Source organism: Gracilinanus agilis, chromosome 2, assembly GCF_016433145.1.
Source record: "Gracilinanus agilis isolate LMUSP501 chromosome 2, AgileGrace, whole genome shotgun sequence".
In the NCBI taxonomy this organism is placed as follows: Eukaryota; Metazoa; Chordata; class Mammalia; order Didelphimorphia; family Didelphidae; genus Gracilinanus; species Gracilinanus agilis.
The window spans coordinates 353,688,902-353,714,650 of record NC_058131.1 but is presented as its reverse complement, the minus strand read 5'-3'; the positions used below and the strand labels follow the sequence as shown (position 1 = coordinate 353,714,650).

General features: G+C 40.8%; 1 protein-coding gene across 1 annotated transcript; it reads left to right on the top strand.

The window, feature by feature from the left end:
* Positions 1-1,537: 1,537 nt before the first annotated feature.
* On the top strand, positions 1,538-25,356 carry ZNF346 (zinc finger protein 346). The gene is made up of 7 exons (XM_044661630.1): positions 1,538-1,609; positions 7,195-7,298; positions 8,713-8,808; positions 10,198-10,342; positions 17,057-17,275; positions 23,796-23,889; positions 25,251-25,356. The coding sequence occupies exons 1-7, from the start codon at positions 1,552-1,554 to the stop codon at positions 25,354-25,356; spliced, it is 822 nt and encodes a 273-aa protein (XP_044517565.1). The 5' UTR covers positions 1,538-1,551.
* The last annotated feature ends 393 nt before the right edge of the window (positions 25,357-25,749 follow it).

The window sequence follows — 25,749 nt, the reverse complement described above, 5'->3', positions numbered from 1 at the left end:
CCCCCCACACTTATTACTCCCCTCCCAATCTCATAACGTACTCCCCTCACATTCCCCCCATTTTCATTACTCATTTTTTAATACCTGATACAATGTAAGGGATATCAATTTTAGAATCAGAAGAAGACCTGGGTTTGAATTCTGCCTCTGCCATTCGTTATCAATGTGACTTGGGTAAGTCACTTAATCTCTGTAGCCTTAGTTTACTCAAATGGAAAATGAGAGGGGTGGACTGTATGATTTATGCGGCCTTTTTCCAGCTTTCACCCATGTTTCTGTGACCTTATCTCCAGGATTCCCTTCCCCATTTCTAAATTCTCTCTAGGTTGGTTTGTGTTTGAGAAGTGTTTTTTTTTAAAATTTCTCTTCTCACAGAAAGTGTTCTTCTGAAACTTTTTAGAGCATTATCACACCACATCTCTTTTCCCTTTGTTTTGTCTCTTCCAACTGATGGATCATACCTTAACTTCTAGCCCAGCTCCTCCCTGTTGTACCTTGTGTCGCTTTTACTTTTCCTATCTTCCCTTCCGTTCTACCTGCACTCTTCTATCTCCTTTTTTTTTTTTTTTTGCAGAGCTANAAAAAAAAAACAGTGGAATTGTGTGTCAGCTATGGGAGGGGAGTGGAGGAGGGAAGGGATAGAACATGAATCCTGTAACAATGGAAAAATGTTCTGAATTAATTAAAATTTTCTAAATTAAAAATAAGAAACTATCCTTATAAAACCAAAACTCCCAAATAAAAACACAAATAAACTAAAAGGAAAAAAATTAAAAATAAAATAAAATAAAATGTTCTCCTGGTGAGCTCCTCCCCTTCCAATCTTTGTATCAAGAGATAGTGACTTTATGGGCAAAATTTACAAAGTACGTACAGTAGAAGCAACAGACTATCTCATTTTGAGCCTGGCATAGTAAACTCTTTTTAACTTATCTACCCAGTTAAGGATTCCCCAGAGAACTTGGAATCTCTTACCTATGTAATATTCTATCTTGCATTTTGTCAGCATACCTGCCAACGTCCCAAATGGAATGTAAGGTGCTTGAAGAACTGCTTTTTGTCTTTGTACAATGATCATCTACTATAGAGCCCTTGCATATAGCAAGCATTTAATAAAAAATTATGACAGTAGGGACACCACCCATAGTATTAACGATATTCTGTGTGACCGTGGCCATATCCCCTCTTAAGCCTGTCTCCCCAACCGGATGTCTGCGGCTGGCCCCTCTGGCTTTCGAAAGTTTATGATTCTCTGACTCCCAAGGGCAGGGAGCTCAGGATTTCTCAAAGTGGTTTAAATCCTTCGAAGGACACAGTCATCCAAAGAATCAGAGACCTTCACTCCCTGGCCCCCGCACATCTCGCGAGAAAGCTTTTGGCGCCTGCCTGAAATCTCGCGGTTGCGGCCGCGGAGGTGGCGGGATGGGGTTGGGGGGGAGGGAATGAAACGGCCGTTGTTCTCGCGAGATCCGAGGCCCGGAGTTGGGATTTGGGTATCTGGAGAGGGTCTGAAGCCGGTGCTGGTTGCGCTCTACGGGGTCTTCAGTGAAGATGGCGGACGTATCGGGCAGCAATGGTGATACGGCGGGTCCCGTGGGGAAGGAGGCGGGTGAGTCTTGGGGCGGGCTTGGGGCCGACCGAGGCGCCCGGTTTACTGCGCCCCCTGGAGCCCATTCATTCCGCCCCCTCCTGGGGAGGGAAGTCGGGGCGGCCCCGGGAGACAGGCCCGCCCCCAACTTCACCTGGACACCCTCTATCCCCACTGTGCCCCATCTCCTGCCTCACCTGGACGCCTTCCCCTGTGCTTAAGTCTTTCTGTCTTGACTCACCGTTAACTGCGCCCAGCTATGGAATCCTAACCCAACTGAGCCTATTCCTTACTTACATGCCAGGACCCTGGCCTCACCTGGACCCACTTCCCCTCTCTTAGCCTTATGTCCTGGACTGCCCCAATATCACCTGGATGTTAGACCCCTGCATTGAGCCCCCGCCCCTCAGGTAAAGTCGGGGTTTCTATACAGCTCCAGTCCAGCCTCACCTGGATGCTTTCCCCCCTCCCCCATCCTAACTGCCTTGATTGGCCCCCAGCATCACTTGGACTTTATGTCCCGCGCGCGTGCACGCGCCTCCTCCCCCCCATCTGCCACCCTCCCGTACTGAGCCTAGCCCCAGTCTCACCTGAATACCTTAAGCATGCGCGAGGTAGGGGAACCGCCACAGAGCCTCACATCCAGCCTCATCCGAATGTCTTCTCTCCGCCCCCATCCTAACTGCCTGATTGACTCCCAGTCCCACCTAGACCTTATACTGCGCGGGAAGAGAGGGGCGGGACTCGGCTTGCGGGGCCACTGAGCCTCACATACACCCTCACCTAAATGATTTTTCCCCTGCCCCAACCTCACCCGGATTTCATTCCTGCATGCAAGTGCACTCTGCGCTCCATGAGCCCATACCTCAGGGGTATACTCTCCATCCCCAGTGAGTTTTCCACCCAGCCTCACCTGGATGGCTGCTCAGATTAGCTCCCAGCTTCATCATCTGGACAGCCTTCTTACCCCCTTACTGACCAGTCCTGTCCTCAACCTTACCTGGACACCATCCCCTGTTCTCAAACCTTACTGCCTTCCCACACCTCATTGATCCTGGTTGGGGGAGGCAGGGCCCCATCCTCACCTGGCCCCACATCCTCACTTGACCATCTTCCCTTCTCCCCTAACCATCAGTTTCTCCCATCTCACCTGAATATCATACCACCCACTCCAGCCCCAAATTCCCTGGTCTCCAATGAGCTCCACGTCCAGTCTCTCCTAGTCACAGCACCTGTCTCCTCTCCTAAGCATCACATAAGGGCTTTCTGCCTCTTTTCTCTCCTTGAAATAATTGCCTTCTAAGGACCCCACTCCCACAACTATCATTCCTTTCTTCACAGCTTACCCTTCTGAAACCAGCTACAATATTTACCCAAGCTCACTTCCAGCAGTTGCCTGAACATTACATACTTCCTATATATGTCCTCCTCTCTCTAATTATTGGGTCAATCTTAGATCTAGCAATATTGACCCTCATCTTGTTCCTAGGACTAATGTCATCCCTCTTCCACCCTGTTTTAGGGAAGTTGACTTCCTTTTCTCATCTATTTTCCCATATCTTTCTTGCATCAGTGCCTTGGATTAGCATCATGACTCCCCTGCCTACATCTTTCAACTTTTCTTTTTTTCCAGGCTATGCCCTCTCTAATAGCAAGGTATGGAAGTTCAATTTAAAAGGGTTAATATGATAATACCAGTAAAAGACAGGCTAAGTAAAGGTTATAAAGAGATTCAAACTAAGTGAGGTATCATATCTTAAAGATGGGGTTGGGGTGAGAGCTTGTAATCTGAGCTTTGAATGATGGATAGAAATTTAACAGAAACTGACAAGGGGAATGAATGATGATAGTAACAAAAATATAGTACTTAAGGGTTTGCAATTAACTTCCATGTTTGCAAAGAAAAAAGGGAGTGCATTCTAGGTTGATGAAAGAAACAAAGATGACAAAGTGGAAAGGTATAAGTCTTGTTCAGGAAATAGCCAATAAGTTGCAGTGGGGATGTAATGTGAGATAAGAATAGAGATAAAACACAGTCATGTCATCAAGTTCTTCAGTAGTAGGCTGAGCCTTTTTGGTTTTGACCCTTCACATAGAGGAGAGACATCTAGGAGTTTTAAATAGGGAGAGTTATGTTTTTCCAAAATGACTCTGTAGTTAATAGGCTTGATTGGAGAAGGGCAAAAGTATTCATAATATATAATGTAGAAGTTTGCTTTGATAAATATCAATAATAATGGCTGTCATTTCTAATAGGCTTAATAGTTTATATATACAGATCTACAACAATCCTGAAAAGTAGGTATTGTGACTATTCTCATCATCAAGGGGAGAGTAAAGTTAAGTGAGATGAATTCAATTAGTCAATATCACAAACTAGTCATTTTCAGAAGTAGAGGAGAGCGGGAGCAGCTGGGTAGCTCAGTGGATTGAGAGCCAGGCCTAGAGACAGGAGGTCCTAGGTTCAAATCTGGCCTCAGACACTTCCCAGCTGTGTGACCCTGGGCAAGTCACTTGACCCCCATTGCCTACCCTTACCATTCTTCTGCCTTGGAGCCAGTACACAGTATTGACTCCAAGACGGAAGGTAAGGGTTTAAAAAGAAGAAGAAGAAGTAGAGGAGAGGGTAGGACCTCCTTGGGCTCTGGCTTTCCAGCTTAATACTTTTCCTACTGTACCACAACTACCTTCCTTGTAGGAAGTCCCATTGACCTCTATGATTAGTTAGGAAACCAAGATGAAATTTAATAGGGATGAATTTAAAGTCATATATATGAGAACAAAAAAAATCATAAATACAAAAGAGAGATGGCTAGACAGCAGTTTGTCCCCAAAAAGATCTGGGAACTTAGAGTGGACTATAAGCTCTCTATGAGTCACCAATGTGCTATAGCAGCCAAGGAAGCTAAGGCAATCTTAGACTACATTTTAACAGAATATCCAAGAATTGGGAAGTTAATAGTCTTACTATACTCTGCCCTGCTGTGACCACATCCAAAGTATTCTGGATGCCACATTGTAGGAAGGACATTAATAAGCTAGAGAGTATTCCTGTATGGGCAACCAGGATAGTAAAGGGCTTCTATTCATATCATATGGGGACTAGTTAAAGGAACTAGAAATATTTATTCTGGAAAAGAGAAGATTTAGAGGGAACATGCTATCTGTCTAAAAGATTTGAGGATTGGGGGCAGCTGGGTGGCTCAGTGAATTGAGAGTCAGGCCCAGAGACGGGAAGTCCTGGGTTCAAATTTGGCCTCAGACACTTCCTAGTTGTGTGATCCTGGGCAAGTCACAACCCCCATTGCCTAGCCCTTACCACTCTTCTGCCTTAGAACCAATACCCATTATTGATTCTAAGACAGAAGGCAAGGGTTTAAAAATATATATATTTGAGGATTATTACATGGAAGAGGAATCAAACTTCCTCAGTTTGGTCTGAGGGCCAAACTAGGAACAATGCCTGAAAACTGTGAAAGGGCAAATTTTGGCTCACTTAATGTAAGGAAAAAGTTACTAACCATTACCCTTTCCAAAAAATGGAGCCTGTGGCCTTAGTAGTTATCTTGGGCTTACTAGACATTTTCAAGCAAAAGTTGTATAATCACTTGGGGAAGTCATATGTTAGAGAAGAGATTCTTGTTAAGGTACAGTTTAGATTAGAAAGCTTTTGAAACCTTTTGAAACTTTTATTTTCTTTATAGAGTCTTAGAGTCAATATTAACTATCAGTACCAAGACAGAAAAGCAGTAAGAGTCAAACAGTTGGGGTTAAGTGGCATGCCTAGGTTCAGTGAGTCAGGCAGCTAGGAGGCTCAGTGGATAGAGAACCAGGCCTGGGATATCCTGGGTTCAGATGTGGCTCCAGATACTTTTTAGCTGTGTGACTCTGGTCAGGTCACTTAACCCCGATTGCCTAGCCCTTGCTGCTCTTCTGCTTTGGAACCAATACTTAGTATCCATTTTAAAATAGAAGGTAAGGGTTTAAAAAAAAAGCCTTATGATTCATTTGCAGCTATTCAAGAGAGATGAAGAGAACCTAGACCACAATGAGAACAGCAGGATTAAGGAAAGAAATGGATTCTAGGGTTATTGTCAAGGTAGAAACAGCAGAACTTGGTTACTGAAGAATATGAAGAAGAGAGGAGGAATCAGAGATGACTATGGGGTTTTGATTCTGGGAACTGAGAGGCTGGTGGTACCACTGAGAGTTCCTCACACTTGGTAATCCATCTCCAACTCTGTGCTTTTGTACCACCTTTCTCCCATTTCCTCCTTCCTCACCTCCAATACTTCAAATCCCTCCCTTCAAAATCTAGCTCAAGAAACACCTTCTATATAAAGATTTTCCTGATCTTTCCCCAATTTGTTAGTAGCCTCCCTCCCCAATTACTTTGTATTTATCTACATTATTGTTATGCCATATGCAGTATATATTTACATGTGTGTATGTCCTTCCTGATAAGGCAAGAGATGGCCAGTTGATCTTATCTGGCTGGGTAGCTTCTTAACAATTGTGTTCAAATCATTAATTTAAAAATACCTAGTACTTGTGTGAGCATGCACACAACACTTGACCTCTCTGATCCTTAGTTTCTTCATATCTAAAATACAATTTTCTCCTACATGTGGAAGGTGTTGTTTTTGTCTTTTAAAATTTTTGTAGGTTCCTTTTTGTTAATTTTACATAAAAAAATTTCTAAACACCGCCACCCCCCATCACCACTATAGAAGTCCATCTTAAAGCAATGAAAAACGTTTAAGCAAAGTCAAGTGATAAAACTAATGCATTGGACAAGAGTAAATGGCATTCCATGACAGTGCTCCATCACCTCCCGACTAAGGAAAAGGAATCGTCAGGAATGCCTTCTCTAAACCTTAACCTATGACAGAAATGTGATTTTATTATTCACAGGTTTCAGGGGCTACCAACCACATAGCCCTGTCTCGGACGGAATGACTAATGACTTTTTTTTTTTTTTAAACCCTTACCTTCCGTGCTAGAGTCAATACTGTGTATTGGCTCCAAGGCAGAAGAGTGTTAAGGGCTAGGCAATGGGGGTCAAGTGACTAGCGCAGGGTCACAGAGCTGGGAAGTGTCTGAGGCCAGACTTGAACCTACGACCTCCTGTCTCTATGCCTGGCTCTTAATCCACTGAGCTACCCAGCTGCCCCCCTAATGACTTCTTATGTACCAAAGAGACATAGGATTCTTAGTCCCTTTGGCAGAATTGTGGTAAAAATTAAATCAAGCTTCTGGTTTCCCAATTTAACATCCTGTCTACCTTTGTAAGGAAATCCAGAACACTGAGAGGCTTGTTTTTGCTTCTTTTCTATTGTCAGTATAGAGCAGTGGTTCCCAAGCTTTTTTGGCCTACCGCCCCCTTTCCAGAAAAAATATTACTTAGCGCCCCCTGTCACATACTATCACTGCCTCTTTATGTGGCCATCACCGCTTCCCCCTGGATCACCAGGGCGCAGTGGCACCCACTTTGGGAATCACTGGTATAGAAGCTATACTGCTTAGTTGTTAAAATGACTATGACATGTTATGACCTTGTGGGATGGGTATGAGACAATTAACATGACTTTTCTTTTCTTCCACAGTGGATCGAATGATCCAAGAGAACAACCACCTCTTCACAGATGTCCAGTGTAAAGTGTGCAATGCAGTACTCATTTCTGAGTCCCAGAAACTCGCCCATTATCAGGTATCATGCCATTTGAGAGAACCATAGGTATTCCACAGACCCATTTACAACAGTTTAGAAGTAAGAGAGAGAAGGAGACATGGATTCCATTTCCAGCTTACTAAATGAGAAAGGTGATATTCCTTGTTAGCTTCTTGGATCTAGTCTCGGTATATCTATAGAGGATGCAATAATTCAGCCATGAGTCTTGGGCATTATTGATTTAAAGTCACGTTCCCAAGCATTCTAGTTTCTCATCTCTGAGAAGACCCATGGATCCTTGCTTCTGACCCTATGCCCTTTTGCCTTTCACTCTTTCATTGAATCCCAAGCCAAAGCTCTAAGCTTCTTGGGCTTTCCTGGCCCCTGAACTTTCTTGACTGAGTTCAGAGTCTGCCATGCAAGAATGCTGATTATCTATTCTCCTACTATTTCAGAGTACCCCAGTTCTAATATCCACTCTCCTTGTTTCCCTTCTCCTTCATTACACTCTCTAAGAAATAAGAATATATATTTAGAGTTGCTTAATAAAGTAAAAGAGATTCTACATTAAAGATTATTAGAAGTATGTAAAAAATAAATCACCTGGTTCTAAGCTAGGTGACCATCAGCTTGCAAACCTATCCTATACTAAAGTCTTCCCAGGACTTTCCTATTGGTTTCATTCCTACTGTGTAAAATACCCAAATAAAAATGGCATTTTCCCAAGTTGAATTTAAGATTCTTCCCTCCCCTTCTTCACCCTCTACTTTCACCTATGGACCTAGCTTATTGGTCTCATCTTCTAATCCCAGCACCACTTTCAAGCCAATCAGGAAGCCATCAAATGATTTGTGGCACTTTGTCCATAATTATTCATCAGTGACCATACTTAGCTAACCAGATATACACTCACCTCTCCCAATCTGTATCCCTTAAGGAAAGGTGGCAATATGGGATAGTGGCAAAACTTCTGCAATGGGTATTGGGTAATTTGAGTCATGTCCCTACATAGCCACTGATTAGCTGTAATATCTGGAACGAATGGATTTCCCTCACTGAACTTGTATTCCTTCGTCTGCAAAATGAGGGAATGGACTCTGATGTCTTCATTTTGTGAACAGACATAGAAATACAAATAAGTAAGTAGGCTAGCTCCCTTTAAGTCAGTTATAATTTAGCCCAACACAGAGGGCATTCCCATATTCACAGGGGATGACTCCTTAAAAGTATCTTTGCTATATGACCTTAGATGACACCGTTTTCATGCCCAATTTTCACTATATCATAACTTGTTCACTCAGTCACTGGTTAGTATTAGAATAAATTGTTTAAGAATCTTAACAGTTTGAGGTCCTTGGAGAGATGTCCTAGATAAGTATGTTAGCCAAGCACTATCATACGATATTTGGTTTAAAAAGTATTTTTTATTTTCTTCCTCCTGGGTTCTTTCCAGAGCAAGAAACATGCAAACAAAGTGAGGAGATATACATCTATTCACAAAGAGGAGGAGTTTAATGATGGGAAAAAATTGAAGCTAGATTCAAAACAGGTAATAATTACAGGCCTCCCGAAGGGAGACCCATCAGAACAAGATATTTCCCTTCTGGAGTATGTTGGAACAGGGAAGGACCTAAATACTTTCCCAAGAGTTTCCAGTTTTCCTCAGAGGTTGTTTGAGAAGGCTCCCAGTTAACTGATGATCAAGAAATCAATCCGAAAATGTGATCTCTCTTGTCAGAACACCTTGTTTCTCAAGTGTCCCAATGTGTAGAATGAGGAGATAAGCCCAGGTTTATGGTCTTCATTTCATTTCCATTTTTAAAAGTAAACTCTTGATCTGTGATATTTATCCAACAAATAGAATGTACTTCAACTTAATTGCTGTGATTGGAATCTAAATAGGCCCAAATATGTGGTTGCTGTACCACTTGCTACCTTTGTGAACCCGACCAAGTCACTTGCTGCCCTTGGGCATCAGTTTCCTCATTTGTAAAATGAGGGAGTTGGATAGATGATCTCTGAGATCCTTTCCATTTTAAATTTTATCCATCAAAAGTCCCAAAGCTTAGTAACATTATAGGATAGTCGGTATTCTTGCAATTTGAATCACCTAACCATTTGCCCTGTCAATATGATTCCTGCCAAGTTCAGAAGGACTTTTACCACTCTGTTCCCCAAATCCAGAAATTCCCATCTCTTTCCAAATCCAGAAGTTTGTCCTCTCTCTCCCAGGCATTTAGCTGTATTCCTGGAACTGTTTGAGCCATGAAGGCAGTGTAAAGTATTGAAAAGATCACAGGGCAACCTTTAAGGCTTGGAGTCACCTACTAGTTCTGCTACTTAGGAACTGCATGGTCATCTTCTATCCCTGAATCTGTTTCCTGATCAATGAAATGGAATTATTTATTAGACCTAAAGTGGAAAAGAGGGTGGAAGAGATCTGTGGGAGGAGGTATCAGGTAAAGGGACATATTTAAGGGAATGTCATAGAAAGAATACTGGATCTGGAGTCAGAGGACCTGAATCAACCCAGATCATCTTGCTGCCTTTGTGACCTTGGATATGTCACTAAACCTCTTTCTGGGCCTCATTTTTCTAATTCCTCTCCTATAAAATGAGGGAGTTGTCCTAGATGGTTTCTAAGGTTCCTTCCATCTCAGACTTTCATTCCTGCTTTGCCTTCCTCACAGAGCTGTTGTAAGACTCAAATGAACAAAAGCACTTTGAAAATTATCAAGTATCCTGCAGATAAGAGGAGCATTGTTACTGAGCCATTGTTCTCCTGCTTGCTTTAGGATTGCCCTCTCTGAACACTTCAGCAGAAATTAAAACAGATGAGGTCAGGGCCCTGCAGATAGAGGGTGGGGTGGAACTGTCGTGTTTTCTAGCCTGGTCCCTGTAATAGCCAGTAAAAGGCACCGTTCTCCCTCCTGAGCAGGAGAGCAGCCATGGCGATGACAGGGATCGGTGCTGTGCCATCTGCAACATGACCTTTTCTTCCCCCATCGTGGCCCAGTCTCACTACCTGGGGAAGACCCATGCCAAGAACATGAAGTTGAAGCAGAGTAACTCCCAGGCGGAAGGTACTGCTCTTTCTCTGCACCGTCTTCATGCCTGAGGATGGGATGGGGCTGATGGTCAAATTGAAATCTTTGGGGGATGGCTTGAATAATCTTGAAGCAAGGGCAGCTCCACTCAACCAAATTATTCATTCAGCAAACACTTATTAAACACCTTTTGTGAACAAGAGCTGGTCACTAGGGATTTAATGAGAGAAACTGCTCTCACAAAGTTTTCAGTCTAATAGAAGAGCACCAAATATGACAAATACCTCTAATTCAGTGTGGTAATAAGATAAGTGCAAAGGAGAGTTCACTTTTACCCAGGAGAGTCAGAGATGATGTCATATAGAATGAAACATCTGTGTTGAGCTTTAAAGGGAAAGATTTCAGTGGTATGAGATAAAAGAGAGGGAGGAAAATCTCTTTTAAGCTTGGGAGTTGTCATAAGCAAAGACACAGAGAAAAGACAATAAGATGGGAATGGAATGAAAAGTATGTGGAAGGTAGAAGTATGAAGTAAGGCTTGAAAAGCAGTTTAGAACCAATCTGTATAGGACTTTGAATTCTAGGTACAGGGATTTTTTCTCGATTTGGTAGAGATGGGAACCACTAAAGGCTTTTGAGAATCAGAGTGATATGATTTAAGTTTTCATATGGGGAGATCATTCAGGTGGCAGTGTGAAGGATAGATGGGATTTACTGGAATTGGGAAGAGTGATTAGAAGGAAGTTCTAATCTAGGCAAGAATATATTGGATTCAACAAACATTTTGGTACTTAAGTGCAAGGTACTATGCCAGGAAATAAGAATGCAAAAATTGTAAAATTATAATGTCTCCTCCCTCAAGGAATTTATATTCTACAAGGGTAATGTGATCTGTACAATGATAAATATAATATTCTATGTGATGGGGGAAGTATAAAGAAATTTTTGAAAATTTAAGAAAGGAGACAACATTTCTGGCTAAGAAGGTCAAGGTCAAGAGAAGCTTTATGAAAGAGTTAGTGGCTGAACTGAGCAGAGCTTTGAAGAAAGGGAAGGATTCTTAGAAAGAAATGAGCAGAACATTTATTGGAGAATGGGGATAGCCTGCTAATACAAACAGAAAGAAGAAAGAGGTAGTGGCAAGTTTATAGGACTTGCCACTAGTATAGTTTGGAAGATAAGGGTGAATGAATGGGAATGATATAAAATAATACTTTCAAGGAAAGTCCTAGCCAGACCCTGAGATCTGAAGTCAGAAAAAAAGTACTTATATAATCTAGGCATAAGGGAGCTCTTGGTTAGTGTAAATGTCCAGGCTGAACATGGAGGGTCAAGTTTGAGAAATAGTGGGTGATTGAAATTGACTGGTTCAAACAATTTGTAAAGGAGAATCATATGAAATAAGGCTAGAAAGAAGAGTGGAAGCAAAATTGCTGAGGGCTTTAAATGTCAGGAATTTGAACTTCTTTAGGCAATGGGGAGCCTTTAAAGGTCTTTGAGCATTTGTGCCTTGGTCAGACTTGTGCCTTAGCAATATCATTTCAGCAGCTCTGTGGAAGATTGATCAGAAAAAGAAGAGACTAGAAGCAGATAGGATATTGTTTTAAAAAGCTTTTAGAATAATACAGTTGCAATTGAATGAAGATCTAAATTAGAGTGGTAAAAAGAAGGTGATATGTATATAAGGCATGTAAATATATAATTGAAAGCATTTTACCAACTGATTGGAACTGAGGATGATTGGACAAGCTTATAGCACTTTATATATTTTCTCTTATTTAATCTTCACAAGACCCTGCTGCGATGTAATACAATTATTATTCCTATTTTTTAGATAAGAAAGTAAGCTCGAAGGGAAAGAGATTTGCCTATGGTTACGCCAAAGCTTGAGTCCAAGGTTTCTTAACACCAAGTCAGATGTTTATAAGGGACTTGGCCACCTAATCTCTCCTAGGGTCAGATAGATTTTTCTCTGCAGGAGCCTCATGGCCCCAATCCTTTGTCTGGAATTGGAATGGGATTTTGAAAGTACAGGAGTTCTGTGAGTATATTGAGAAATTCCCTCCTGCCTCTTCAACTTCCATCTTCTCTAACAACTTATATCTTCCCCACTCACTGTATGCTCAGACTTGAAAGCAAAACCCTCATCTTTTTGGAGTGTGCAGGTCATGCCCTACTTGCTTTTATCTACAAAAGCAGCCTCTTCTTACTGAAATAGGAAGCTTGCCTATAGAAGTAGAGAACTTCAGTGCTGCCCTCTTTGGTCTAGCAAGCTGTGTTTTCAACTGTTAGGAATTAATTTTCATTCCACGTGGTTTGAAAATAGACTCTTTTAGCTTCTCATGATGGGGATTTATCCCTGGGTTTCATTCACCCTATTAATAACAGGATTACTGTTTTATATACCTCTGAACCCATGAGGAGTAATTGGCTGATGCCCTTATTTGAATTTTTGATAGTAATTTGAAACTTCCATTTTGTTTGCATTAAGCAGTATATCTCTGTGTCCATGATACTTATTATTTCATGAATAATTTGGTTGATGCTAAATCATGAACTGGGGAGTTTAGGATCTTAGAATCTTAGGAGCAAACTTCCAGAGCTAGAAGAACCCTAGTGGTTGTCTGATCCAAGCCTTCCCTGAAGTATAAATCTCAGCTATAAATATATGTGACAAATGGTTATCCTCTGAACACCTCTATTGACTAGGAACTCTCTTCTTATTGAAGCAAACCATTTCCTTTTTTGAAGATTTTAATAGTTAAGTTTTTCCTTTATATGGTATACTGCTGCTTAGTAACTTCCCTCCACTGGTCCGTGTTCTGCCCTCTGGAACCAAGCAGAACAAATCATCTTCCCACAATGACTTCTCTAGGCTAAAGATCCTCACAATCCTCATTACATGGTTTTGAGGACTTTCACTGTCTTGAAAATACAAGTAACATGCTTATTAAATCTTCAGTTGATAGAAAGGTAGGAGTGTAAGGTAACAGTTTGAGTAAAAGAATTGGGTTTCAAAAATACCTCTATATACTGGAATGAACTGAAAATAAATTGAAACTTAAGGGATTAGAGAAAAAGCTGTATGATTAAAGGATAGGGAGGCCAAGTTACAAAATATTTAGTGTGAAAAAGCCCTGGGAAGGGTTCTAATGGAATGCAAGCTCAAGATGATTTAATAGAGTAGCATGACAACCCAAAAAGTTAATACATTTTTCAGCACTTCAATTTACATAGATCTCCTTCCAACAATACAGGTCACAGCCTTCTATAATTTAATAGGTAGTTATTTGAGATAGTTTTTGACCAAAAAATTCTTCTTCTTATCTCTGTCCCAGTGATGAGATCTTCCAAACTTAGCTAGTCTTCTCAGACAACAGAAATACCATTCTGACAATGAAACCAAATTCAGAATCTTTTCAGCCTGGTAGGACCTTTCAAAGCTGGTGTACTGCTGCCATATTCTTCAAGAACTCGGCATCCCCTCCATGCCATGATGAGGTGTCAGAGGCAGTGTTAAGTCTGGAATTCTTTGACCCTCCTGGACATGGACTTCCTAAATTAGACATTGCATAAAGCAAGTACCTTCCACTTGACTTGTTAAAAATGTGTAAAAAAATGATATTTTGGGAAGGAAAAACAACATAGTATCCTAAAGAGTCTTGGTGAGTGTGAGGTATACTCTATATATGGTGTTGCTGCTTATCTCTGGCTCTGCTTTACAATATGGCTGATCAAGATGAAAGAAGCAGTCTGCAGTCAATGAAAGTAAAGGGAGTTGGCCACAAAGGAAGCAAATCCAAGCCTGTTTTATCACTAATCAGCTGAGTATTCTGACCCTAGACTCAACAAATACATTGCTTCATGGTTCAGTAAAGAGTCATAGGCCTTGGTTCTGTTCCCAGCTCTTTCAGAGATAGAGAAGGCAAGAAGTTTGGACCCTGTTTCTACATGACTTAACAAGAGAAAGGAATTCTAGTCTACTAGACAGAGCATTGAATTTAGAGTCAAATAAACTGAGCTCATTTCTTCCTCTGCAACTTTTTTTTTTACTTTGGGTAAATCATATGAATTCTCTAAATCTTATTTTCTTCATCTAAAAATTGGAAATAACTACACTTCTAAATTCATAGGGTTGTTTTCAGTTTCCAGTGAAAAGATATATCAGAAACATTTTAATAAATTACCAAATAAATGTCAGTTTATTATTCATTTACTTTGCTTTGGACCCAGTAGACCTGGGTTCAAATTCTTGTTCTGCCATTTAATAGCTATATAATCTTGAACAAAATTTATCCTCTAAAGTGGGACTAATGATTCATGTAATACCTATTTCAAAGTATTATGAGGATCAAAGGAGATAATAGATGCAATGTGCTTTTGAGTCAGCTATCAGGAAGATCTGAGTTTGTCTGACATCAGATATTTAATTGACTATGTGACCTTGGCAAAATTCACTTAACCTCTGTTTGCTTCAGTTTTCTCAACTGTAAAATAGGGATAATAATATCACCAGTCTCACAGAGTTGTTGTGAGGATCAAATGAGATGTTTGTTATTTTAAAAAGCACGATAAAAGAAAACTTTTTTTAAGTGGGGGGGGGGGGAGATAATTCAATGGATAGAGAGCCAAGCCCAGAGATGGGAGGATCTAGGTTCAAATGGGACCTCAGACACTTCCTAGCTGGGTGACCCTGGGCAAATCACTTAACTTCAATTGGCTAGCCCTTACTAGCACAATACCTGGTTCATAGTGGATACTATATAAATGATTTTTTTTCCTTCGTTCTCATAAATTACAAATAAATGTTGATCCATCATTTACCTATAAATTGGCCTCTGGACACTATAACTGGGATGTTATGAAGATATATAATAGTAATGAGCCCACTTGTCTCATATTTTGAAAGGTTTCTATATCCATTGTTATAGCTTTTCAAGGGAGAGAAGTGTTATAAAGGCACATATCACCACAGTATTTTTGCATTTGTCAGGCCATCACTTCATCCACAAGCATTCATTTGAAGCCAACTATTCAATGCGCTGTACTAGGTGATAGAGATTTGAAAACAAAATTAGAGTAATCCCTTCCCTCAAGGAGTTGCATCTTTACATTACCCTAGGACAGTTTCAGAAAAGGTAGTCAACCTCAGATCCAGGCCAAACACTGGAGGTAGTATTATATAGAATGTGAAAAACAGCATTGGGCTTAGAGCTGTGATCTGGTTTGGAGTTCCAGCTGGTACTCTTACCTCTGATATTGGGCAGGTTACTTTACCTGCATAGACACTTAGAAGGCCATGCAACTCACAAAATAATTTCAGGAGAGATAGATGCCTGGAGGCATCAGGAAAGTTCTCATATAGGGAGGGATACTTGAATTAAACTTTGAAAGAGGTTATGGATTTTAAGAGGCAGAGGGAGGAGACATTATGTCAGGCATGTAGACAGAGGGCCCATACCAAGGAACAGAGAGGACAGATGGAATGTTCTGTGTACGGAGCAGCAAGTAGGCTAGTTTGGCTGGATTGTAATGTACATAAAGGGAGTAAAGTTTAAAGTCTGGTAAAGTAGGCTGGAGCTATATTGTAAAGGACTTTAAATGCCAAGCAAAGGAGTTTATATTTGATCCTAGAGGCAAGTGGAAGCTTGTAGAGCAGGGGTCGTCAACGTATGGCTCTTTCTGCAGGAGCCATAAAGTCAATTTTTTTTCAGGCGCTGTTACAGGAGCGCACTGTGAGCACTGTACGGCTCTCATGAAATTACATTTTTAAAAAATGTGGCATTTATGGCTCTCACAGCCAAAAAGGTTGCAGATCCCTGTTGTAGAGTTTCATTGTCAGACTTGTATTTTAGGAATATCAGTTTGGCAGTTACCTGGAGTACGAATTGGAAAGGGGAGAGAATGTAGGCATAGAAACCAATTAGGAAGTCATTAAAGTAATCAAGGTGTGAGGTGACTGTGAGTAGAGAAAAGGAAATGTATGTTAAAAAATACTCTGGAAGAGTAATTGGCAAAAGACTTGGCAAGTGATTAGATATGGGGCATGGGAGCAGAGGAGGTTAAGAATCAAGGATGACTGGAAGGTTACGAACCCTTGGTGACTTGTAAGGTTGGTAGTATTCTTTATAGAAATAAGGAAGTTTGGAAGTGAAGTTTGGAGTGAAATTTCATGAGTTCTGTTTTAGAGATGTTGAGTTTTGAGATACCTTAGTACATCCATTTTTAAACAATTGGTGATGCAATTCTGGAATTTAGGAAAATATCTAGGACTAGACCTTAGATCTAAGGGTTTGGACCTTAGATCTAGGACTTAGATCTAAGAGCTATCAACAGAGAGTTAATTTAATCCATAGGAACTGATCACCAAGTAAGGAGCATAGAGAGAAGACAAGAAAGCCAAGGGCAGAGCCTCTGTGGACACTCACAGTTAAAGGACTGAATTTGGTACTGATAATCAAAGGTGTGAAATTCAAAGATTTTTCAGAATATTAGAGCCCCAAATTCAGTCTCTATCTAACTTGTTAAACTCTTCTCCAGCATGAGGGCTCCCTTATTATTAATCATTATTGCTCCCTTACTTACACCTTTGGGAAATCCCACCGTCCCTTTCATTCTTCCTCCTCCAGTGAGAAGAAACACTCTTTGCACAGGCATTCCTAGATCAGTTGTTCTACCATTTCCCTTTGTTTTGATTTATATAAAATCTACTAACCTCTGAGACTTTTAATTGTCTTTCTTTGTGTATAGTTCCATCAAAACTCCCCATGAATGCCCCTGGCCTCAGTGAAGACAATAGTGACACATCTGATCCAGATAAGTTCTGCAGCCTCTGCCATGCCACTTTCAACAACCCCTCCATGGCCAAGCAGCACTATGTTGGCAAGAAGCACAAAAAACAGGAGACCAAAGTCAAACTGATGGCTCATTATGGCAAGAGCAAGGACTCCCCGGTAACAGCTTCAGAAGGTGAGAAAATCTTATCTCAGCATCTAGGCCAGGCCATAGGATAGTATTGTAGAGCCATGGAAACAATACAACTTAATTTGGAGTCAACAGACTTTGGGTTATTGGGCGAGTTACTTTAACTTATCTTGGCCTCAGTTTCCTCATCTGCAAAATAAGCAGTCTTAGACCAGTTGGTTCTAAGGTTCTTTCTAGTTCTAAATCCTAGGATCCTCTTTGAATTTTTTCTGGGAGCCAGTTTTCTTTAAGAAAGATGTTGATAAACCCAACACATATCCAGAAGAGAATCCTGTAGCCCCAGAGCTTACAGAGAATCAGAGAATGTTTATTTACTCCATACCCGAGTAGAGATCCCCTGTATAATCTCAGCAGTGGTCAGAAATTCCAATAATTTCGCTTCTGTTTCAATAAAATGTAGTGTTTGCTCTCCAAAACCTAACTAGAGGATCAACTTTAGCAACCCATTTCACTTAGCACTCATACTTACCAATTCCACTTTTCCCAAGGTGGTGTTTGTACCTCCTCTCTGCCTTCTTTACTCTTGTTATTGTTCCTCCTTGGAACATGCCATTGAGGTGCCCAGATTCTCAAACAGTTCCCTAGGCAGACTATTTAAGCCATGTAGTCTAACAGCAGAAGTCATCTAGATAAAGGAACTGAACCTGCTAACAGGCTGGCTTTTCTGGCCTGCCAGTCATATTTCAAGTTGGGGGCAAAAATATGTTTACATACTAGAGATGCTGAGAATTCTCTTCTGACTCACAACATTCTGTCTCACACACAGCTTTTCTGTGGCCCTCAGAATCCACAGTGCTCTAGGGCAAGGACAGCCCCTACTGGGTGGTTTGAGTGAGGTCTGCTATTTAATGGCCAAGCCTCATATTTTTCTCATTGCTTATGCTCAAGATGCTTTAGGACTAATATTCCTCCTCAGCTCTCTCAAAAGCAATCCCTCCTCCCAACTCTTCCTTAATGCCTTGTCATTCACTGGTAATAAGACTTGTTTTAGAGGTCTATTTCCACCATCTTCCTTTGCTGTAGTCGTGAAGCAGCAGTCTAGAGACTTCAGAATGTGAATCTAATACTGTCCTTTCCATTATTTTCTCTGACCAAGATCAGATCCTTTCATCTCCACCCTCCCTGTTGGTAGTAGTGAAAACTGCAGGCAGATGAAAGACCCATTAGACTACTGAAGACTTTGGCTTCGTTTTCTTTCTGCATGAACACATTCCCACCTAGGAAACCTTCATTCCTTTCCCTGCCTACAGCAAAATTACAGTTGTTCTGAGATACATAAGAAATGTCAGTCTATAGGATTTAGAATTTTCATTTTATAAAGAAGTTAAATGAGGCTCAGAAAGAAGGACAAGATTTGAATCTGAGTCTTCTGACTCCTGTTCCAGTGCTTTTCCCACTACATTGCTGCTGCCTGAGCTGATACTAAAGCAAGGTTCCAGGCCCAATTAGATTCTTTCTAATCACAAAAAAAGGGGCCTTCCAGAGCAGCTGGCTGATGTGTGCAGAGAACCAGGTTGGGTAGGGGAGACATGAAGCCAGTTTAGGCTTTGTACTTTCTTTTTGATCCTCCCCCTTCAGGACACATCTTCCTGAACACAGAATTGCTAACATAAGCAAATTAAGCCATTTTCAATCTGCTGGCCAAATATTTCTTTGCAACTTTTTGATCCTTACACATAGTGATGAAAGAAATTTTCTTATGTAAATAGGACTTTCCTTCCTGTCAGCCAGCTTTTAGTAGTGGGATAGCTGGGTTAAAGGTATGAAAATGTTTTCATCTTTTCTTATACAGTTCCGTATTGCTCTCTGAAACATTCGGACCAATTTACATCTTCATCAGTGAATTAGTTCTTTCAGAACACCCCACCAACATAGAATTTTTGTTTTTCTATATCAATTTGGATGTAAAACCATATTACCAAGTTGTTTTACTTTGGTTTTTTCTGTTACTAGAGATAGAAAAACTGTTTGTTCATATCGTTTAATTATTAGGGAATGACGCCTGATCTTTTAGATTTGTGTTAATTCTCTATAAATTTTAGTTGAATAGCTTTTATCAAATCTTAGGATTTTAGGCTTAGAGTTGGAAGGGACCAGACCTAAAGACCATCTAATCCAATACCCCTCATTTTGCAAATGAGAAAACTGAGGTGGAGAGGTTAAGTCCCAAAGTCACACAGATAAGATTTCACCTCAATTCTGGTTAATAAATATTCCTTTTCCCAAACTTGTGGAACATTTAATCTTCCATTCTCTTCTAATTTGTTTATGGTATAACTTATGTTTAGATTGCTTATTCACTTGGAATTTATAGTAAATGCAATAGTATATGTTAGGTTTTTGTCTAAATCCATTTTTGCCTGAATTGCTATCCAATTTTTCTAGCAATTTTGGTTGAATAATGAATATTCTTCCTTTAGTCTTTTGTGTTCTTATTTAACACCAGATCACTGAACAATCATCATCTTATGGATAGAGGAGAAAGCCCTGCCTTTTTCCTAAAGGAAGTATGCCTATTTTCAGAACTCCAGCAAAACTTCAGCTAACCCTTCAAGGTCCTAAAATCTTGCCTTGCAAAAAAGAAGGGAGAAGTGGCCAGGGACCATATGTCCCATTTTTACTTTACAATTATGCACTGATATTAACTGATGGACATTGCTCATAAAGCCTCAGGCCATTTATTGTTTGTTTATTCCCAGCACTTCTCCAACTTCATCTTGATTTTTTTCAACTTTTGTGGTCTTCAGCAAAGTCATCCAAGACCAAGGATCTGTATCAAATTACTTTTAGCCCTTTTTCTTCTCTTTGCTCCCAATACCATTAGAATTGCTTTGTACTTAGGGACTTCAGTAGCTCTGTAATCTCATCGGTATGAGTATTTCCTATGAGAGTATAGATCTCAACTCATCCATGTCTTTGCATCCTTTTTAAAAGTTATTTCCATTAATTTCTGTAAAATATCCAGCATAATGTAGGACTTTCCTCCAGTTCTCTTAATATTGTTCAGCTACCAGTACAGGATCCTTGTTGTCCATCTCTTATATCTCTCACTCTTAGTACAAGAGCACCTGCCTTCTTTCCCACTCATGGGTCCTTGGCAGGGTCTTTTGCACTCTTTCTCATATGTAAGTCATCATTGGTGATATAAGGCAGTCTGCTTAACTTACCATTTAGCTTGCCCTTTGGGTTACTCAGAGTTTGGCTCTTTTGAACTCATCATACAAGTTCCCTACATAAATAATAATAATAAACATTACTGCATACATTTATACAGCACTCTTTAGTATACAAAGGCTTTTTAAATGTGTTTGATTCATCCAACAGGCCTGTGAGAGAGGTGGGGCAGGACCCATTTCAAAAATGAGAAAATGGGATCTGACAGGAGAAGGACAAACCCAAACCAATGAGTGCTAGAAGCAGGATCTGAATTTTATTCTTAAGACTCCTAATTCACTGTTCTTGATAATATATGACACTGCCTTTCCCCTGAAGCTTGTTTGCTCTGGCTATTGACAGCCGGAGTTTGTGGATGAAGAGGAGGTGGGCTTCTTGCCTGCTATCCTCGCACTAGTGCCACAGTATATTCTCAGGACCCAGAAGATTTCCTTTCCAGGCCCATCCCACCCCTCTCCAATCCCTGGCTAGTCAGTCTCCTAGACCTCACCCTTCCAAATAAATGAAAATAGGGGCTATGTGAATTTGGAATTTTCTCTTTCTTTAACATTCAGAATAAAATCATAGACATAAAGCTAGATGGACTTTAAAGGCTCTCTAGCCCAATCCACTGAGACCTAAAGTAGTCTAAGATCACATACACATGATGAGCCAGATGTGTAGCAGTCACATTCTAGGTAAAACTGTCTCTGCAGATGGGCTAAACCAGGTTAAGGGTAACTGACAGGCCCCAATCCTACCAGTGAATTAGGGGAGTGTCTTCCCCAAGCCTGTCAAAACTTCCCCTGACTGGAAGAGGTAGAAGACAACAGTTTGTTCCAACAGCCAAGAAGGCGGCAGAAGCAGGTACTGTGGAACTCCTAAAGCTGAGTGAAACATCAAAGATACCATGTTATCTGCTACACCCTGGACCATGACTTTTGTCTTGCCACTTCAGTGACTCTTAAGAGAAGAGAGAGTGATGCTGATGACTTTGTGCAACCCTGCCTCACTTAAATCTAATTCACATGCAAGTCAAGACATTACTTTCATGATGTCATCGTCGGTCCTCTTTGAAAATAAAGGGTGAACAACAAGTGAGCCAAGTTTTGGAACCAGCCCCTTTTCCACTACAACATGTTCAGCTCTTCAGAGACTATCTAGATTTAGTATGAATTGAATCCCTAGGGACAGTTAGGATTACATCTTTTTTAATGGTTAGGAAGGTTATATATCTTTCCCAAGGTCTCATAGGCCTATGTTTTGCTTCTGAAAAGGCTTCCACCTATGTCATGCCTGAAGTTTGGGCATGCCAGGAATGCCTGTCAGGAATGGCCTTGAATGTAACAGCATTTGCCAGCTGCTTCTCTTGGGAGGGATCCCAGAGAGGAGCTTGGCCTCCAAAGCATTAGATAATCTTTAGTAGACCAGATACAGCACTTATATATCCAGACTTTTGAAAACTAGCCCCATTTTTTTTCACTGTCTCTTGCAGCACATACACCAATAATGTACAAAATAGAACCAACTTCTTTGGGAAGGGGTAGAATATTCCCTCCTCCCCTTTATTTATAATCTTCTAGGTCCCAAGTTTTGCTGTTAATAATGTCCGATCCTTCTAGAAAATGACCTATTTATACTGGTCTTGGACTAAAAGAATTTGGCATTTGAGGATAACAGTTTACCTCTTTTTTTTTTTTTTAAATTTTTTTTTTTTTAATTTTAAACCCTTAACTTCTGTGTATTGACTTATAGGTGGAAGAGTGGTAAGGGTAGGCAATGGGGGTCAAGTGACTTGCCCAGGGTCACACAGCTGGGAAGTGTCTGAGGCCGGATTTGAACCTAGGACTTCCCGTCTCTAGGCCTGGCTCTCAATCCACTGAGCTACCCAGCTGCCCCAACAGTTTACCTCTTGATAGATGTAGATTGTACTTTATCTCAAAGGCAGTATAAAACTTAGGCAAAATGTTTTAGTGGAAGACATTAATTTTCTAGGTGTCTAGACATAAAATGGGGTCTCATGATTGCTAATTCAATGTTCTTTCAATAAATGCCTTAAAAAAATACCCGCCATTGTCACATAACTCTTTGAGATAGCAATATTGTATGAGACATTGTTAAGTAATAAAGAAGACCAGGTGCTACACAGTTCACAAAACCATGCAATGTCTAGAACACAGATTGACAGAGTAGGAAGACACATTAGAATGTGGAATGTCAGAACCTTCATTGGACCAGATCTTACAGAACCAGAAGGGTCTTCAGCACGTAGAACATTGCAATCTCAGCACTAGAAAAAACTTTGTAAGAGCTGGAAAGGGCCTTTTAAAAGCTATCATCTAATGCAACTCCCTCATTTACTGAAGCCAAAAAAGGGATTGATTTATGGTTACACAGTAATTCAGTGGTAAATCCTGAACTAAATCCCCTAGGTGTCTGGCTTCTTAAGCCAGAGCTCTTTCTATTGTACCATGCCAATAAAGACCACTCTAAATCTGGAGATAGCCTGGCTACAAGGCAGACTCTCTCCAAAGCCCTAAGATAAATTTGGTTGTCAAAATAATGATCTATATTAATTACTGTTATTACAAGCCCAAGGAGAATAGCACCTTCCAGAGATTAATTTGATTGAAGGGCACCACCGTCTAGGACATTTAGGATGGTACACATTATGAGAGCCTAAAACTGATTTCTTTTTTTTAAACCCTTACCTTCTGTCTTAGAATCAATACTAAGAATTGATTCCAAGGCAAAAGAGCAGTAAGGACTAGGCAATAGGTTTTAAGTGACTTACCCAGGGTCACAAAGCTAGGAAGCATCTGAGGTCCGATTTGAACCCAGGACCTCTGATCTCCAGGCCTGGCTCACTATCCACTGAGCTGCTGCTAAACCCGACTCTTAAAGAAAAGAAGGCTTTCCTTTGAGTAGAAAGAGCACTAAATTCACTGTCAGAAACTTTGGTTTGGGTCCTGCTTAAGATCCTAAGCCGTGTAACCTTGGACAGATGATTTAAACTCTGATACTTAGTTGTCCCATCTGTCACATGGAGAGATTGGAATTAATAGTCCTTAATACTCATGACATCCCATGATTTCTGTGAAACTATTACAAAGTTAGTATCTGGCTTGGTCCTGCTCTCCTTATTCATCAGTCAGAGCTATAAAATGTTTGGGGCTAAGACCTTGGTGGGAATTGAGGCTTAAAAATGTAAAGGGACTGTGGATATCATCTATTGTGCCATTACTCAAAAGTATTTAACTGATCTTTACCATTTTTGAACTACTTTGCTTATTTCTGCCATGGGCCCCAAGTTTGGAATCACAACATGCTTTAATATTGCTGTCTGTTTCAGCTGGGTGGGGCTACCCCTGCAACACATGCAAAATCATACTGAATTCCATAGAGCAGTACCAGGCGCACATCAGTGGCTTCAAGCACAGGAACCAGTAAGTGAGCTTTGTTTTTCATTATGGGTGTGGGTTAGTAGGACAAATGGGAGGGACAGCAGAACAGCTCATTCTACCAGTACTCGGTTCCACCACCTTTCTTTCTATCTTTCTTTCCCCTACCCCCCTTAAACCCTTACCTTCTGTCTTGGTATCAGTTCTAAGATAAAAAAATGGCAAGGACTAGGCAGTCAAGGCTAAGTGACTTGCCTAGAGTCTACAAGTATGTGGGGTCAGATTTGAACCCAGGTCCTCTTGACTCCAGGCCTGGTGCTCTATCCATTGTGCTACCTACCTGCCCCAGGTTCCATCACTTTTCTCCTAAACAGACATTTGGTTTGTTCTTTCAAGAACCCTGACATAGAATTATGGTAGCGTCTGGGAGCCCTCTGTGACATTTTGGAAAGAGCCCCAAATTTCAAAGACCTAGATTCAAATCCTGGTTCTCCTACTTACTACCTGTGTGATATTGTGCAAGTCATTTCTCAGAGCCTTCATTTCCATCTGCAAAATTAAAGGGTTGAACTTGGTCATATCTAAGGTCCCTTCTATCATTAAACCCATGACATTAAGAAGTTGGTTAGTTTACATGGAAGGAAAATGACAGCTCCTATTTAACCAGAGGGTTTCCAGGATGTGATATGTTGTAAGGCAGTGGCTGGCCATCATTCAATCCTCCTGTTTTAAGAGCCAGAAAGGACTGATTGACTGAGCTTGATCTCTGTGCCTTGATCTCCCTCCATCTCTTTACTTAGCTTCAACATGAATTGCTTGCTAATTATTTAATTTTTTTCAATGAACTAAAATCTATTTTCTCTCCTACTCCTCTTCCAAAAGGTAAACTTCTTCACTTTTGATAAACACATTTCATAATAGGTCTTCCTCCTTGATTTTGCTCAGTTAATTTTTATAAGCGTGGTTGATTATAAGAGTTAAGTTCTCCCAAGTTTGTGACATTCTGCTCAGTATTGCTCGCAGCACCTCAAATATACTACCAGATAACTTGCTAGTAATCGGACTTCTGAGCAGGATCACAGGATTGAGAGCAGAAAAGATTCTTTGAGCTCACCCAGTCCAACTTCCTTATTTTGCAGATGAAGAAATTAAGGCCCAGAGAGGGGTCACACAAATGATAAGTAACAAAGCTAGGATTCAAACTCTGGCTTTGTGACCCCCAAATCCAGAATCTTTGCCACTATACCCCACAGTATCTGATCTGACCACATTCTAGGAAAGTAGCTCGGATATGAACCAATTTAGGAAGGCTGGGAGTCCAGGCTTTGCAGAGATTCTGACACACCTGTCTCCTTTCCTCTTCTCTTTCCCTCTTCTACTCCTCCTTCTCTCCACCTCCCCCACAGTATACCAGGAGCTGTGCCGATCCTAGGACGCTTTCCAAAGCAGCAGTATGTTCGAGAAGAAACAGTGTCCTCAGGAGACTACAGTTATTTTAGCCAAGACTCCTAGAGCCAATGGCAATACTGTTCTCTTCGTGTTGGTGCCAGCCAAGAACAAGCAGCTAGTGCAACTCTCAGCGGCTCTATTATCTGGTCAGAGACTGGCCCGTGCCTCATAGTGACTGCACAGGACAAAAGCAGAAATGACTTAGTTTGGAAAGGATATGATGTAGCAAGCTTTGCTCCATCTTGTGTGCTCCATTAGGAAGCTCCTTTGGCATAATCTGTTAATTGACATCTTGTTCTGTATGTTTCTTAAACATACAGATGGTGTCCCCATTTATATGTCATTTCTTGCCACCCCTTTGCCTCTAAGCTGTGTCCTTTCCCTCTACAAACAGTGCAGAAGTCTTGGGTTTCAAGAACAGCACCTTTGACTGGTTTCTCTTAGATCAAGAGTAAT